At 42.4% G+C, this 17,500-nt stretch overlaps 1 protein-coding gene across 1 annotated transcript in view; it reads right to left on the bottom strand.

Moving 5' to 3' along the window:
- ncoa1 (nuclear receptor coactivator 1) overlaps nt 1–17,500 on the bottom strand; it is a 56,987-nt gene that overhangs the window by 35,937 nt on the left and 3,550 nt on the right. The window contains exons 2-3 of the mRNA XM_053231799.1: nt 12,450–12,595; nt 197–302 (exon numbers count right to left, since the gene is read on the bottom strand). Coding sequence (XP_053087774.1) covers nt 197–285 — 89 coding nt within the window. The 5' untranslated portion in view covers nt 286–302; nt 12,450–12,595. The remainder of the gene's footprint in view (nt 1–196; nt 303–12,449; nt 12,596–17,500) is intronic.

Here is a 17,500-nt window from a genome sequence, read left to right on the forward strand (position 1 = left end):
TAACAGATTAACCGAATCTCAGTCATTTCGACAGATCCAGTACACAGCACAGGAGCGAGTCCCCCGTATCGAGTGATCAGTCTGGCTGGCTTTTTCATTCACTGTACGGATTACTCTGTAAAGCCTCAACAATAAACACAAATGAAGAATTAACCTTTTACATATCATCATGTACATCAAGGTAATTTAGACTTACCTCGGACCAGAGGTGTCACAAGGAGAGCCTTTCCTTTTGCGTGACTCCGAGGTGACAGGGTCAAGGGCACTCTCTCCTGAGGCACTCATTTTGAGCTTATGCAAAGCTGTAAGAGAGAAAAAAGGATTCAGGTGAAGACATAATCCAATACCAACACATCAACAGCAGCAAGACGGGGGTTCTAACGACGAAACCCAGCGTAAGAACCCAGTGTGATTCACATACGCTGAGGATAGGCAGCCAGTGAAGCTACGAATAAACACCAAACTGCGCTTTATCTCTATCAGAAAAATAATCATCCAGCCAAATCAGGATGCATAAAGAACGGTCAACAATCTTGTCTTTTTTCTTGCTTGTAAAACAGAGGAAGGTGAGGCCGTATAAACCCGAGCAGAGCACTGAACTCAGCCGACTTCATGCTACACGCGGCCCGAGCTGGTGGCTTTATTCACGCTGAGGGCTGAATCACTAAAAGCCACTCTGATCCATGGCACTATACATGGTACACGGTAACGAAGAACCATCTGTGCAGCACTGGAAGGTAATCTGTGGGTTACATTCTCCATAGATACATGACATGTCTCTCTGGGTTAGGGGCAGTTGGGACATTCCATTAAAAGTGAGAACAGTCTTCTCCTCTTTCCCAGCGCAGGCTTATTCTGCAGCATCCATGTCTGAAGCGTACACGGCCAAGGCCTCGGGTGCTGCTCTGAGACTCTATAGCGCTCGCACAGACAGAGCTCCAGAAAGGAATGCTGAAGTTAAACAGCACCAGGTTTCCTCAACATAAATCAGCTGAACCATGAGAAACTGATGGTTGAGTGCTACATGGATCTCCAATGACTGCAAGAAACCAAACTCAGCTGAACGTACAGCAGTCAGGCTACTTCCCATCACACTACAGGCACTGCACAACGTCTACACAACAGCAAGCTATGGAACGCAACAGGTCGTGAAATATATCTTATAAACTGTAATATGTCTTACAAACTGTAATATGTCTTACAAACTGTAATATGTCTTACAAACTGTAATATGTCTTTCAAACTGTAATATGTCTTATAAACTGTAATATGTCTTATAAACTGTAATATGTCTTACAAACTGTAATATGTCTTACAAACTGTAATATATCTTATAAACTGTAATATGTCTTACAAACTGTAATATGTCTTATAAACTGTAATATATCTTATAAACTGTAATATGTCTTATAAACTGTAATATATCTTACAAACTGTAATATGTCTTACAAACTGTAATATGTCTTACAAACTGTAATATGTCTTATAAACTGTAATATGTCTTATAAACTGTAATGTATCTTACAAACTGTAATATGTCTTACAAACTGTAATATGTCTTACAAACTGTAATATGTCTTACAAACTGTAATATGTCTTATAAACTGTAATATATCTTACAAACTGTAATATGTCTTACAAACTGTAATATGTCTTACAAACTGTAATATGTCTTACAAACTGTAATATGTCTTACAAACTGTAATATATCTTATAAACTGTAATGTATCTTACAAACTGTAATGTATCTTATAAACTGTAATATATTGTGACGTTAGTATTATGAGGTGTCTCCCATTCATTCTTCACCCTGATGACACCAAGATCTTAAAATGATCTCCTTACGCAGTGATTTATTTTTTTACAGAATATTGACACACTGCATATATAATAATACAAATTGGATTTTTTTTTATTCTTGCTGCATCTGCAGTGACCTCAGTAGGGGGCAGTGGAGGCCCTAATCTATTTCCCACTGATTCCCCTGTTGGTCATCTTTTAGACAAAGTCAGTAAAAGGAAATAAGCAGTAACTGTGCCGCGGTTGTTGGTGGTGTGAGTATTTCAAAAACTGCTGCTCTCCTGGGATTCAACACTAGAGACGGCAGGTCTGCAGGCAGAGGTCAGAGGATCTGATCTAACAGGAAGGCTACAACTCAAATAACCACTCTCGACAACCGTGGTGAGCAGAAAAGCAGCTCAACATGTCATGAGGTGGATTAGCTACAACTGCAGAAGACCACCTCAGGCTCTCGGGCAACAACACGAATGTTCTGAGGCTACAGTGGGAACAGATTCACCCAGGAGAAGAGGACTGGAAAAAGTCCGATCATTTCATTACACAAAAGTAATTCTCTATATTGTTGCATATTTAACTGTTTAAAAAAAAAAAAAAAAAAAAAAGCTGGAGATGAGTGACACTCCATAACATCGTACTGGGGCGAGATTTATTTCATTCCCATCTGAGTAAATATATTGTGCTTTTACCTTTACGTTAAAATGCCTTTACGTGAAGATGCCATTTATTTTTTAATGTTTAGAATAATCCTTATTTATTAATCTTTTAGAAAAGCTGTATAAATGTTTTCATAAAGCAAACTGAAGTAAAAATTCTTTTACAGAAGTTGCAGTAAGTCATGCTAATTTATGCTGATTTTGGTTGTACACGTGCGCATCATGGCGATAAATGATCTGCACTTTCAGAGAGACGAAAGTGTAAAAATGAGGACAAAACAATAAAAAAGAAAAGGAAGTTTTTCTGACTCGCATCACACCAATAAAATCTACTACTAAAACTAGTGCTTTTTAAATTCTGATTAATATTATTAATTATTTTGATTAATGAATAACTCATTGGCTGAAGCCAGGCAGTCGAGGTTTACTTTAGTGATTGCCCGTTAAATGCAAGGTGCGCGTGCAGTAAAGGAACCTGCAGACCACAGCGATGATTATGAAAGACGTTCTGCTACAGTTGCGAACTTCTCCAGTCCCAAAGTCAAACACAGCTGTGAAAACTGCCACCAAAACAAACCCATCCTCTTCATCAGTAGTTTCATCTTCAACAGCTCACAGTAGCATCTGAATATCATAACAGGAGCCAGCGTTAAACTGGAACACATACCTACGCTCTGGAGAACTCACTCTGTAAACACGTGCCATGTCCCCGCACTCTTCCCCCGAGCAGGGAAACAAACTGATAAAAGCCACGGGAGGTCTTCAACCCCTTCGAGCACACACTACCTACAGCTAAACAACGGCCAGAAGGAGGAGGGAAGGAGGTACGAGGGGGGGGCTTGATCTCTCCCTCACTCCAAAGCACACGCTTGTGCACCTGAGCTGGTGTTACGAAGCTGAGCTCAGGAAAAGGAGCAGGAAAGGCGAGCTCTGGTTAATGAATCACTTGGGCAGCGTGGGCTGAGAGAGCAGGATCTCTCGATCCCGTGAGCTCCTTCTTTGCTGATCTACTCTAATCACCTCGTACGCAGAGAGAACCGCGACGGGACAGAGCGACGGGACAGAGCGACAGGACAGAGCGACAGGACAGAGCGACGGGACAGAGCGACGGGACAGAGCGACGGGACAGAGCGACGGGACAGAGCGACGGGACAGAGCGACGGGACAGAGCGACGGGACAGAGCGACAGGACAGAGCGACGGGACAGAGCGGGACTGTGCACCCGCGGCCGCGTTCACCGCGAGATTGTCCCGAGTTCCCGGGAAGGAATTCCGAGTTAAGCGGCAGTCGGAAAGCACAAGTTACGCCCTTTCATCAAATGCAGCAGAAGAGGCCCTCGTGGAGGCTCCCAGAGCGGAGAAGTGGAAGGAGAGGAGGAGGGGTGAGACGGAGAGAGTGAGAGTTTCAAAACAGACGAATACCATGCTTGAGCCCCCGCCACCCCCTCCCCGCTGCAACGGCTTGCTCAGAGGGAAGCCGCGCTCACTGCCTCTCTGCCTCACTGCCTCTCTGCCTCACTGCCCTCACCGCGCTCACTGCCTCTCTGCCTCAGAGCCTCAGCTGCCCTCGCTGCCTCAGCTGCCCTCACCACGCTCACTGCCTCAGCTGCCCTCACTGCCTCACTGCCTCACTGTCTCCTGTCAGCGAGACAGAAATCGCAGGCTGCTCCTACAGAAATGCTACAATAAGATCCATGTGTATTTCTAATCATACCTCAGTGTAAACAAATCCAACTTTACTGAAGTTTCCACCACTGTTTTATCAAATGGCATAAAAAGTCATAATATTTAATGAGCTCTGGAAGTGTGGCTCCTTCTAACTGTTCAAAATGCCCACTTAAGCGACTGAATCCACGCACATAGCTGACGCGTGACTCAGTGAGACTCCTGAAACCAAGTTCTTCCTTCTTACTATTTACTGAAAACTGCACCAAACAAAACAAAACAAAGACACGGTCAAAGACTAGCGCGCCGCCTCGACTCAACAGCTTCATCAGCTACCAGAGTGGAAGTGAAACTCACGGTCATCAGAGGCGAGCAACTGCTTAAGGCAATCACCCGGTACATCTGTGACGTTCTGCATGAGAAACACAACCAAAGGCACAAAGAAATCACACAGCAACTGGTTGCACCGAACCACTGAGAGCCGCACTCATCCCACACCTTGGTCTCTTTCATAACGCATGGAATTCTGGGAGGCAGACTGATGCTCACACTTCCATGACCGGACACTGGTACTGGAAAGGTCTGGGCTCGCTGAGGGTTTAGAGTTCAGAACCACTGACCCTGTTGTTCCAGAGTCTGCTCATCCTGCTGTAGCATCGACTTTGTCATACTCCAGATGATTTCTGTACAGAAGCTGTTGTGCTGCCAGCTGAGCCTCTCCTGAGAGCAGGGCAGTACACAGATGGCCCGAGCTGCACCATTAGCATGTCCTAATTGGTACTAAGATTTTTTTTGCTTTGCAAGCTTAAAATATTTACAGTGATTATCATATTAGAGCAGCAATTTAGTCCAAACACCATCTAATAACTATAAACATAGTATATTGTAAGGACAAGGGTGTAGTAAACAGCTCCCCAGCTCCAGGGGTGAAAAATGAACTGCACTGAACGAGCACGGTCTGGCCTACCGCTTAAGGACGGAGACAAAAAAACAATTCAATATGCACATTTCAGTGCTATCTGTGTAAAACGCCTGCTGAAATCTGATTGGCTGATGGCAGCCATGTATTTAAACTAACCCAGTTATAATTAACAATCCATTTACAGACTAGCGCAACAACGCAGCACACCAAATTTCAGCTTAAACATACGATCCTCAGGTGGCAGCCGACAGCATTGGCCATTCTCGCTTTTGTCACATAGCCCAATAATTTTATTAAATCCAGAATCCATTAACATTACGCACAACAAGACTGCAAATGCATAAACACTTCGCTACGAAACACTTCGGTCTTCGGCAGCGATCGCCTGCTGTGTGAAATATACCTGAGAGCTGTTACTGCCTGTCGGTAACGTTCAGGATAATATGCAAAAAGCACCACTGTTAGATGGATAACTAACGCTGTGTTTGACTAAAACTCGTAACTCAGAATTTCCAACCTTACCAAAAAAATAAATAAATAATAATAACAATAATAATAATAATAATAATAAAAGCAAAATAACGACGGGACACCTGGTTACCACCTACAGCGATATCCAAGAGGAAGCAGGAGGATAAATATTCACTTCAGTTCTATTTTATTTGTTGGACATGGACATTGTTATAAAGCAGCTTTACAGAACTATATAAATTCAGGATATAAATTGTAAATTTATAAATTTATCCCTAATGAGCGAGCCGGAGGTGACGGTGGTGAGGAAAAACTCCCTGAGATGATACGACAAAGAAACCTTGACTCAAAGCATAAATATCCACACTGCTGACTAAGCAGGTTAATTGCCTTTACCAATTTTTGCTCCAAACCCTGTTTCCAGCTTGATGCATCTTCAAAAGGAAATAAATGAATTAGCCCTACCATGATTACGACAGTTCTTCAGACATTTGAACATCACAGATTCCAGCTGAATGGCCTCTAATGGAAGATAGCAGGCCTTAGAAGAAACTGCAGCATCAGCCTTGTTGGTTGGGAAACAGTCCTCAAGCACTTCAACACTCTATCCAAAGCCAGTCACCAAATTATGTAAATACAAAATCTCCCTAATAAGCGTGAAACCCCAGGTTTTCTACCAGGGACGTTCCAGCACAGAGTCCAGGTGTTCAGTCAACAGCTCTCAAACACTCCCTGTATGTACCTATGAATTAGCATGAGCTAGCTAGCCAGCTAGCTAACGAAACTAGCAAGCCACTGACATACCAACAGCATTTGGTTTCGATAACGCTAGCTTTCTTTACATACTGCTGCTAATCGAGGTAGCGTTCGCTACAGCTTAACCCAACTGGTTCGTTAACATAATTGTTCATCTGTCATTCCTCAGATCTAGAACAGTTTCAGAAAAGTCGTGTCAAATGTAGACGTATAAAAACACAATCTGTAAAAAGTAATTACTCAAGTAGTTTCAGGAGATGATTTATCTACGCTTTCTTAAGTAATTTTCTTGATCACTACTTTTAATTCAACTGCATTCATAAAACACCTAATAAACATGGTCACGAAGCAGCTTTCACTTTTACTCAGGTGCATTATCACTGCACAGATCAGTGTGTTCCGCACTGCTGAGCTCAAATCTGTAATCTGTGCACTGCAAAAGTGCAATATTTCACATATTTAATAATAATCACTAGTGACTTTACACATTATTTTACACTAACTCTATTTATCTATAGGCCTGGGCCTCGGACCATCATTCTGCTGCCACACACACGCCTAATGATCATCTTTACTCACGCGTGGATTCTTAAATACAGTACACCGGGCCGTCCAGCTCCAGTCCAGTCTGGTGATTCATCTACTCCAGCCAGGACTGGCAGATATTGCAAAATAAAAATAAAATCTTAATTTTTTCAACTTTATGAACAATTCTGGATTACAATTTCAATTTCTTTTGTTCTTACAAAATGCAATTATAAATAAATTGCATAATTTTTCAAAGTTTTTTTATTTAATACAATAGACTACAATAATTACAGCACCATCCGTAGCAAACAGTACAAAGAATGGTTCTTTTAAATAAAGAATATTAAAAAAAAGAAAAGAAAAACATTGTTTGCACTATGTGCTATAGATGGCGCTGTTACTGTTTTTGCACAGTGTAGTGAACCCTTCTTTCTCGACAGAGTAAATGGGGACCGAGTCTTTCGTGGCATCTATTATTCGTTTGTTAAATCTAAAACACTGACTCTACAGTTCACTGTCTGAGGAAGAAATTATACATCACTCATCAGGGTTAGCCGGCTAGCTTGTTGCTAACAATATATGAACATGGGGGCGTCAATTTCCCCACTTCGTCTGTCGAACGTGCCGAGGTTGAAAATGACGCAATTCCGACAGGCGAATCAGCACTTAGGATGTAATGCAGCATTATATTTTACATAAACCTGTTATCTGACTTTTCAACCCTGTACCAGTTCCATCTCCCTGAAGTGATACATGAACCTCTCTTAGCTACGAGCTCAGTCCTCGCGAAGTACTGCCTGTTTATCTTGCTGTGTTTTTTCAATCTAAGCGTGCAGTGTTTGGGATTAGCGCCGGCTGTAAGAGGTGTTTATCAGGTTAAAATGATGGTGTCTTTCCTTTGTATTGGTTTAAACTTTTAAAAAGCATTTATGGATGCTTTAATTAAAAATTTAAATATGCGTTAATTCAAATTAACCGAATTAATTGTGAAAATCACATAGCACTAACTCCAGCATTTTTAAGGTTTTTTGGAAAAAGATGACAGTAGCATCATAACTCCATGCTGCAGAATGCAGTGTTTTAATACCTACAAAGTGCCTGTAATTAAACGAGACGCCCCTTCTGAAGGCACCGTAACCGTAACAACCCTAATATGGGTTTCTACCGGGGTCAAGCCTGGGCTTCTGCCGCTCACGGACATTCAGAGACCTGTCCTGAAGCCACTCCAGCGCTGTCTTGGCCGTACGCTTCAGTCGCTGTCATGTTGAAAGGTGAACTTTTCACCCCAGTCTGAGGTTGTGTTCTCTCTGGAGCAGGTTTCCTTCAAGAACCTCTCTGCTCTTCCTTCTGCTCTCAGCGTCCTTTAAGCGCCTACCATCTAGCCGTGAAGGTCTGAGTGAGTATTGGAGATGGCTGAGTGTTTCTGAGAATGTGATCCTTCCAGCAGGTTCTCCCATTTCTACACAGGACCTCTGAAGCTCTGTTGGAGTGGCCATTGGGTTCTTGGTCACCTCCCTGACCAAGACCCTTCCAGCCTGGTGGTTCTTTCATTTAACAGTGACGGACCCCACTGTGCTCCTTAAAGCTTTAGCAATGGTTTTATACCTTTCAGTCAATCGACTCCAATCAACTCCAGTCAGGTTCTAGAGACATCTGAAGATAATCAGAGCGAACAGGATCAACCTGAGCTTCATCTGGAGTGCCTTCAGTGTCTGAATACTTATCTAAATGAGATATTCCAGCTTTAGATTTTTAATAAATTACTATTATACATTATAGATTACTGTGTGTAGATTAAGTGTATATAATTCATTATAAATTAAATCTATAACATCATAAAGTGTACAGATAAGTGAAGGGGTCTGAATACTTTCTGAACCCACTGTAACTACAGAACACTGAATTGTATAAAGACTGGATGTCCATGTATCTAGTAATTAACTGGTGCGCAGAGGAACTGCGCTGGACCTGGAATGTTTCACCCTACTGTAACATCATGTGATCTGCCTTGGCACGAATTCCAGTCATATTTAACCACCATATGAATTCAGCGTTCTGAAAAGGAAAGGCAACGCCAGCAAATGGTGCACCTCAGAGTACAGTAAACATCAAGTCAAGCAACAATGCTACTGTATATTACTGAACAGAACACGAAGGACATGCGATGCGTGTTTATATGCAGTCAGGTTTCTAAATGACCCAGAGAAAGTCTAGAGTACTCCAGAAAGGATGGTAATAACAGGCGCTATGGAGGCAGCCAACCATGAGGTGTCAGTTCAGGTGGTTTCCCAGCGACTCCACAAAAAAAAGTGCACGTTTCATCAGCGCACCTGTGTATCGTCATGGTGTATGTGCAGTCGTCACACTAATACCTCCATACGTACTACACACACCTTATTTTAATATAATATTTATCCTGGATTACAGGTGTTTGGTGTAGTGTGTGTGGGCTGTGCAGGCTGCACTGCGCTTGATGTGCTCAGTTTACCCTAATCCCTCAGAAACGTCGCTTCTCTGACACGTCCTTTAGCCAACGTCTATGTTTTATTGTTCTGCGGTTGAACCTCGGCCAGAACTCGGTTTGTTTTGGTTTCAGCGGGAGACAATAGAAAAGAGCGCTTCCTGAAAGTCTCCATACTGGGAGATAAAAAGTGTGAAACCTCTTTTCCCACAGGATACAACACGTTCATCATCTACATGTCAAATCAGATGCGATACACACTCACTGTCCACTTTATTAGGAACACCTGTACACCCGCATATTTATGCAGTTCTCTAATCAGTCAATCAGGTGGCAGCAGCACAGCGCATTAAATCCTGCAGATACAGGACAAGAGCTTCAGTTAATGTTCACATCAAACATCAGAATGAAGAAGAAGTGTGATCTCCGTGGCTTTAACCGTGGCATGGATGTTGGTACCAGATGGGCTGGTTTGAGTTTTTCAGAAACTGCTGATCTCCTGGGATTTTCACACACAACAGTCTCTAGAGTTTACGGTGCAAAAAACAGAAAACATCCTGTGAGCGGAGGATCTGCAGCTGAAACACCTTGCTGATGAGAGAGATCAGAGGAGAATGATCAGACTGGTCTGAGCTGCCAGGAAGTCTATAGTAACTCTAATACACTCTTTACAACCGTGGTGAGCAGAAAAGCATCTCAGAACACACAACACATCAAACCTTGAGGTGGATGAGCTACAACAGGTGATCGAATCTGAGGCTATCACAGGCACAGACTCACCCAAACTGGACAGCTGAGGACTGGAAAAAGACCAGGTCATTTTTTCCCCTAATCTTCCACTGACCAGGTGTTCCTAATAAAGTGGACAGTCAGTGTGTATTACCTGAGGTTATTTCTACTGCTTGTTGTATAGAAGGGAAAGCACAGCATTATCCTGCCAGGTGAGCGCATGAGCATGAGACATGACAGACTCGGGTCAAGCTAAAATCTGCAGAAATAATTAAATTACCATAAAATCTCTTACACTGTCGGTGTTTAGCACTTTGTCATTATAAGGAGAAGGAGAGCGTGGCTGCGAGGGAAAGCAGCGCGCTGAACCACTGAAAAGTGGAAATGAATTTTAATCAGCATCTGAAGAACGTCAACGACTCGATCGTGCACCGGAACTAAGAGTGAAACCATGACACCGCAGCATGGTACCACGTGCCAAAACACTCGGTTACGCAACTGCTTCCTGCTCCAGCCAGGTTCTGATCTGACAGCATGGTACTCTCCTTACACTCACTGGTCTGCTCCATTTAAATAAACACGCGTGTACAATTCGAAGATCTGTCCGTAAGTACCGACTCTAACCAACAACCACCAAAAGTTACTGAATTAGCATCCAATCAATAATTCATCATCAATAATCAATAATCACATCCAGTAAAAGCCAGTGAAAGACACCTGTACATCATTCTCCACTCATCCTGAAATACTCAAACCAGCCAACTCCCATGCCACGGTTAAAGTCACAGAGATCACACTTATTCTTCATTCTCATGTGTGATGTGAACATTAACTGCATCTGCATGATGTTATACACTGTGCTGCTGCCACCTGATTGGCTGATTGGATACCTGCATGAATGGGCAGGTGTTCCTAATAAAGTGCACGTGTACACATACTGCAAAGTGTCACCTTCTGTGGTTTGTGTTAAGCACTGCTGATAATGATTAGTCTTACAGTACGGTGTGATTAATATTCTAATTTATTCAGTAGGGACTTGTAAAGACTTCGCTTTGCTCCGAAACGGACTTAAATTGTTGCAGTGTTGAATTTTCTCTTTGACTCGGTTCGCTTTTCAAAGCGAACCAAAACGTGTTTATGCAAATCACACGTGAGTAAACGGTCCTCTCATTGGTGAGAGGGAATCGATGTTTCACTGAGAGATTAAAGCGCATCTCGCTAAACACACTGTATACGGTGTTTTTATGCGTCTTTGAAAGTTGTTCAGAAATACGTTCATCAGAACAAATTTCAATAAGGCATTTTACCTCGTCTTTGGTCCAAGTTAAGCCGCGATTCATGTTGCGAGCCATTAACAAAATAAACACGCTATTTACGTAACGCAGTTTCCATCATGCATTGCTATACAGGATGGTTTGTTGGTCCGCTGCTTTCTCACCACAAGTGAACCGCTCCAGAGTGTGTTCGCAATCGGATCAAGACCCCCACGCTCAGGTGTTCTCAGACCGACTGTTTTGGTGCGGATCCGAGCGCGATTGCCGTGATCATGTATGTCTGAACGAACCGAACCACGGGAGAAAACGCACCAGGTTCCGAAACAAACGAGCCAGGCGTGAAAATGCTCCGAGTCTTCTCATGGACCACACCACAGTCTACAGAGTCTGAGTCACAGATATTAACACTTAAGTATAAACATAACGCTTTGACACAAGCACGTCTGGAAAGTTAAAATAGTGTGGTTTTAAGGAACTCTGTATTTATTCAGTGGTATAAGACGATTAGCTAATAAGGTTTATAATGTTAGACCACCGACGGTAGCGAGCAGCTATTCCTGGAAAGCAGTTAGGAGACTTGTGTAGTGAACGTCTCAGTGAGTAAAATAAAGGCGTTCACTCGCATGTGCTGTTGTGCTCTTCCACACATCTCTGCTAGAGTCGCATGGAGCCAGACTGGCAAAAGGTGACGTAAAGAAGGTTCCTGTAATTTGCTTGGCCTGCATTTGGCATACAGGAGCTCGATATAGAGTACACAGTGGTGTGTAAAAGACCATCTGAATACCTCTAGAGTGTAAACTGAAACACACGTTGAAATGTCTCTCGGATTTATGAGTAAACAACCATTAAGCATAATCATCAGCAGAACAGATACATCCCACTGCCGCCTCACAGTAACGTCTACCTGCAATTTTAAACCTCTCTCTAACCTGCACTGTAAAAATATACACAATCTGACCCTTCACCTATTGTATTATTAACTAGATCTACAGCTCCTGGAAAAGGGAGCACTGTGGTCTTCTACAGACATGAACCATGACTCACAGTATTCTACAAGCACAGCACAGACACCTGAAAACCTCATCAGCACACGGGACGTTATTTAGCACCTCTATAGCGATTGCTCCAGCTGAGGCTGAGAACTCTACACAATACGAGGAGCTGTATCACAGCCTGCCGCTGTTAACTTACGTGCTCATGGAGGGAAACACTGGCCTTGTGTGATGGAGACAGATGAACAGAGACGTGAAGCAGAGGGGGCTACAGTGCCATGCCCTCGCTGTCATGCAGCACCATCCCACTGGGGCGGCAGAAAACAATGGCACACTGAACACAACCTGCAAAACAAACAAAGAAAGGTTTTATTCTATTTGAAATTGCGCTGAATGAAACGGCGAGAGATAAAGAAGCATTACAACGTTCATGAATGTATGTTAAGATCCTCCTTATCCAGTGTGTTCTGTTTGGGTCAAAATGATCCATTTTAGTGAAAGAACACACACACACACACACACACACACTTTACATATATATATATATATTTCCCCCCACTGTGAAATCTAGTCTTTAGAATTTCTCTAATTAGCCTCAAAAAGAATTAAAAATCATGATTAGATCGCATTTACAATTAGACCGAGATTAGATTGCTTTTATTAACCTGAACAGTAATAAATGTGCTAAATAAATCTCATCATGTGTGCACATACTGAAACCAGATAAACACAGGCTTGCCCAGGCATGTGAAGGGAGTTTTTCTATGTTTATTTCCATTGTGATTGAGCTACTACACTGTAATAAAAATAACCTTATTACCGGCTATCTGAAAACAAAATGGTCCTATTGAGACTTGTATTGCTATAAAATATAAAAGAGTTTTAAAGATATTTGGTATTCGACGTGGCGGCCTGGGAAAACCCTTCAGATGGTTAAATTCGATCATTTCTACTATAGATATCTGTTTAAACTGCAGGCTTCCTTAAAGTGAAATACGCTGCCCTTTTGCCTGCAGCTCAGTCAGAAATAAATTTATAGCAATTTATACCCCAAAAGTGAAAACGGTAAAAATCACTCAACATTAAAACACGTTCCTCATTTAAACACGTTCCTCATTTAAACACGTTCCTCATTTAAACACGTTCCTCATCACTGCTCTTCACTCGGCTGATCACTAATTAAGTGCTGATTAATGCAGTCAGTTCTGTTGACTCAGATTCTTGTTATTAGTGTCTTTATAATTTAATCAGGCCGTTTAAACAATGTAAAACTTTGCTCGCTGTCGTCTGTATAGAGTGTGTAAGCGCTCTTCTCTGGTTTGATGATGATGTAATGGAACATCCAACGTGTATCTAAACCCCACACAGTTTGTGACTTTAGGAAAACATAAATCATCCACTGCCCCTCAGTCGAGTGCCCCAAAGCCCCAGTTTTTAATCATTTAAACCGATCAGCCATAACATTAAAATCACCTGCCTAATATTCTGTAGTTTCCCCTGTGCCTCCAAAACAGCTCTGACCCGTCGAGGCCTGGACTCCACAAGACCTCTGAAGGTGTGTGTGGTTTCTGGCACCAAAACGTTAGCAGCAGATCCTTTAAGTCCTGTAAGCTGCCAGGTGACGCCTCCATGGATCGGACTTGTTTGTCCAGCACGTCTCACAGATGCTCGATCGGATTGAGATCTAGAGAATTTGGAGGCCAAGTCAACACCTTGAACTCTTTGTCATGTTCCTCAAACCGTTCCTGAACAGTTTCTGCAGTGTGGCAGGGAGCATCATCCTGCTGAAAGAGGCCAGGACCCGAGGACCAGGACGTGAAGGCCAGGATCCGAGGTTTCCCAGCAGAACATTGCCCAGAGCATCACACTGCCTCCGCCAGCTTGCCTTCTTCCCATAGTGCATCCTGGTACCATCTCTTCCCCAGGTAAGCGACGCACACACACCGGGCCGTCCACGTGATCTAAAAGAAGACGTGATTCATCAGACCAGGCCACCTTCTTCCATTGCTCCATGGTCCAGTTCTGATGCTCACGTGTCCATTGTAGGAGCTTTGGGTGGTGGACAGGGTCAGCGTGGGCTCTCTGACCGCTCTGCAGCTACGCAGCTCCATACGCAGCAAGCTGCGATGCACTGTGTGTTCTGACTCCTTTCTATCAGAGCAGCTTTAACTTTTTCACCAGTTTGTGCTACAGTAGCTCTTCTGTGGGATCGGAGCAGACGGGCCTTCACTCCCCACGTGCATTAGTGAGTCTTGGGAGCCCGTGACCCTGTCGCCGGTTCAGCGGTTGTTCTTCCTTGGACCACTTTTGGTAGGTACTAACCACTGCACACCGGGAACACCCCACAACACCTGCTGCTCTGGAGATGCGCTGATCCAGTCATCTAGCCATCACAATCTGGCCCTTGTCAGAGTCACTCAGATTCTTACGCTTGCCCATTTTTCCTGCTTCCAACACATCAACTTTGAGAACTGACTGTTCACTTGGTGCCTAATATATCCCACCCCTTGACAAGTGCCACTGTAATGAGATAATCAGTTATTCACTTCACCTGGGTTTAATGTTACGGCTGATCGGTGTATATATTATAACTATTCTGTATGCAGATGGCACGAGTACATTTTCTGCACCAACATTTTTTTTATTTGGTTTGTTCAGGATTGCTTTTATTATTTTCCTCAGTGTGAAAAGCAGACATCTGACTCCTGCTGTGTAAACCTGCACATTTACCCAGATATATGAAATGTTCTTCATTACTGTCCCAGAGTGATTTTTTCCCCTGTGCTTTGTCTTCCTCTTTAAATCATTACCTGCTATATTCTTCTGATCTGACATTTCTTTGCATTTTGCTATAGAGATATGAAATTAAGAAGCTGTAAAACTCCTCAGTTGTATATGTTTCTCAAACAGAAACTGATGAAAATCCAATAAAATATCCTGAGATCCATGTTTTTAAAAAAAAAAAAAAAAAAAAAAAACAGTAAATTAGGAAGATAAGAAGAAAAACACAGCATTAAAACAACGTTTGTTTTTGTTCATGTTTTCTTGATGTCTACATGTTTGAAAGGCAGGTGTTCAGAAAGGGTTATTTTTGTGAGGGTGTAAAAACTCAAAGGTCCTGCAATCAGCAGCAGCAGCAACATATTCAGGACAAACACACACGTGTGTGTAAAGACCAGTATGAGGTTGGAAGCAGCATAAACAGTAGCACCGGTTTGGGAGTGCAAAGGCCATCACACAGCTCACCAGAGGCACAGCGAGCGTGTACGCACATGTTTCTCTACGCTAGCCGTCCAGCATTCCCAAACACCTCGGTGAAATCTACCGAAAAACACAACCTCTGTCCTACACTCATAACTTAATATACTCTTATATCCAGAGACACTGAGTGTACAGCTAATTAGAAGTGTCAAAAGTTTATTAAAAGCATTCTGCAAAATTTACATGTCAAAATTCTGTACACTTTTTCCCCCATATATATTTAATAAGATAATATAATTAAGTGTCACTTATGTTTGTTGTTCTGATGTATGGCTGTAATGCTGGCTGCTCACACTGAGCTTTTCAAGCTGGAATGAACTTTGGATGTGTTCTTTATGTCATATGTACGTGTAGTGGATAGTTCCCTTCCCATCTGATCCTTTTTTTTTTTTTTTAACATTAACTAGTAATGTACAGTCGGGTCCATAAGTATTTGGACAGTGACAATTTTCATAATGTTGCCTCTGAACTCCACCACAATGGATTTGAAATGAAGCAGTCGAGATGTGATTGAAGTGTAGACTTTCAGCTTTAATTCAAGAGGTTTAAAAAATATTGCATTAAGCTTTTAGGAATTACAGCCATTTTTTACACAATACCTCCATTTTCACAGGCACAAAAGTAATGGGACAATTGCGTGATAAGCAGTTTCATGGCCAGGTGTGGCCTGTTTCCTCCTTATATCATGACAGATTAAGGAGATAAAAGGGCTGGATTTATTCCAGTCACTGAATTTGCATTTGGTAGCTGTTCATGGGAACTCTCACTATGCGGTCAAAAGAGGTGTTGATGCAAGTGAAGGAGGCCATCATTAGGCTGAAAAACCAAAACAGACCTATCAGAGAGAGAGCAGAAACTTTAGGAGGGCCAAATCAACAATTTGGTACATTCTTAAAAAGAAGGAATGCACTGGCGAGCTCAGCAACACCAAAAGGCCTGGGAGACCACAGAAAACAACTAAAGTGGATGATCGCAGAATTCTTTTCTTATTGAAGAACAACCCCTTCACAACATCTAGCCAAGTCAGGAACACTCTGGAGGAAGTAAGCCTATCATTGTCAAAGTCTACAATCAAGAGCCACCTTCATGAATGTAAATACAGACGGTTTACCTCAAGATGCAAACCGCTGGTAACACTCAAGAACACAAAGGCCAGATTAGACTTTGCTAAAAAACCTCTAAAAAAAGCCTGACCAGTTCTGATGCAAGATTAACTTGTACCAGAATGATGGGAAGAGAAAAGTGTGGAGAAGGAAAGGAAGCGCTCATGATCCAAAGCATACCACGTCATCCGTCAAACATGTGGAGGCAGTGTTATGGCATGGGCATGTACAGCTGCCAGTGGAACTGGGTCACTGGGGTTTATTGATAATGTGACTGTTGATAGAAGTAGCAGGATGAATTCTGAAGTGTACAGAGCTATACTTTCTGCTCAGATTCAGTCAAATGCTGCAAAACTGATAGGACAGCGCTTCACAGTACAGATGGATAATGACCCAAACTGTACCGCGAAAGCAACCCAAGAGCTTGAAATAGCATATTCTTAAATGTCCAAGTCAGTCGCCTGACCTCAACCCAATAGAGCTGCTTTTCACTTACTGAAGACAAATCTGAAGGCAGAAAGACCCACAAACAAGCAGCAACTGAAGGCGGCTGCAGTAAAAACCAGGCAAAGGCAGAAAACTCAGCATTTGGTGATGTCCATGTGTTTCAGACTTCAGGCAGCCATTGACTGCAAAAGATTTGCATCCAAGAATTAAAAATAATCCTAATAATTAAGAGTATGCTGGTTTGTCCAATTACTTTTGAGCCTGTGAAAATGGAGAAACTCTGTAAAACTGTCTGTAACTCCTAAATAGTTAAAGTAATACTTTTTGTTAAACTGCATGAATTAGGTACAGTTCTGCTTATCATGCTTCATTTCAAATCTATTGTGGTGGAGTACAAAAGCAAAATTACAAAAATTGTGTTACTCTCTAATCGCTCTGT

Source organism: Pangasianodon hypophthalmus, chromosome 30 (genome assembly GCF_027358585.1).
Source record: "Pangasianodon hypophthalmus isolate fPanHyp1 chromosome 30, fPanHyp1.pri, whole genome shotgun sequence".
NCBI lineage: Eukaryota > Metazoa > Chordata > Actinopteri > Siluriformes > Pangasiidae > Pangasianodon > Pangasianodon hypophthalmus.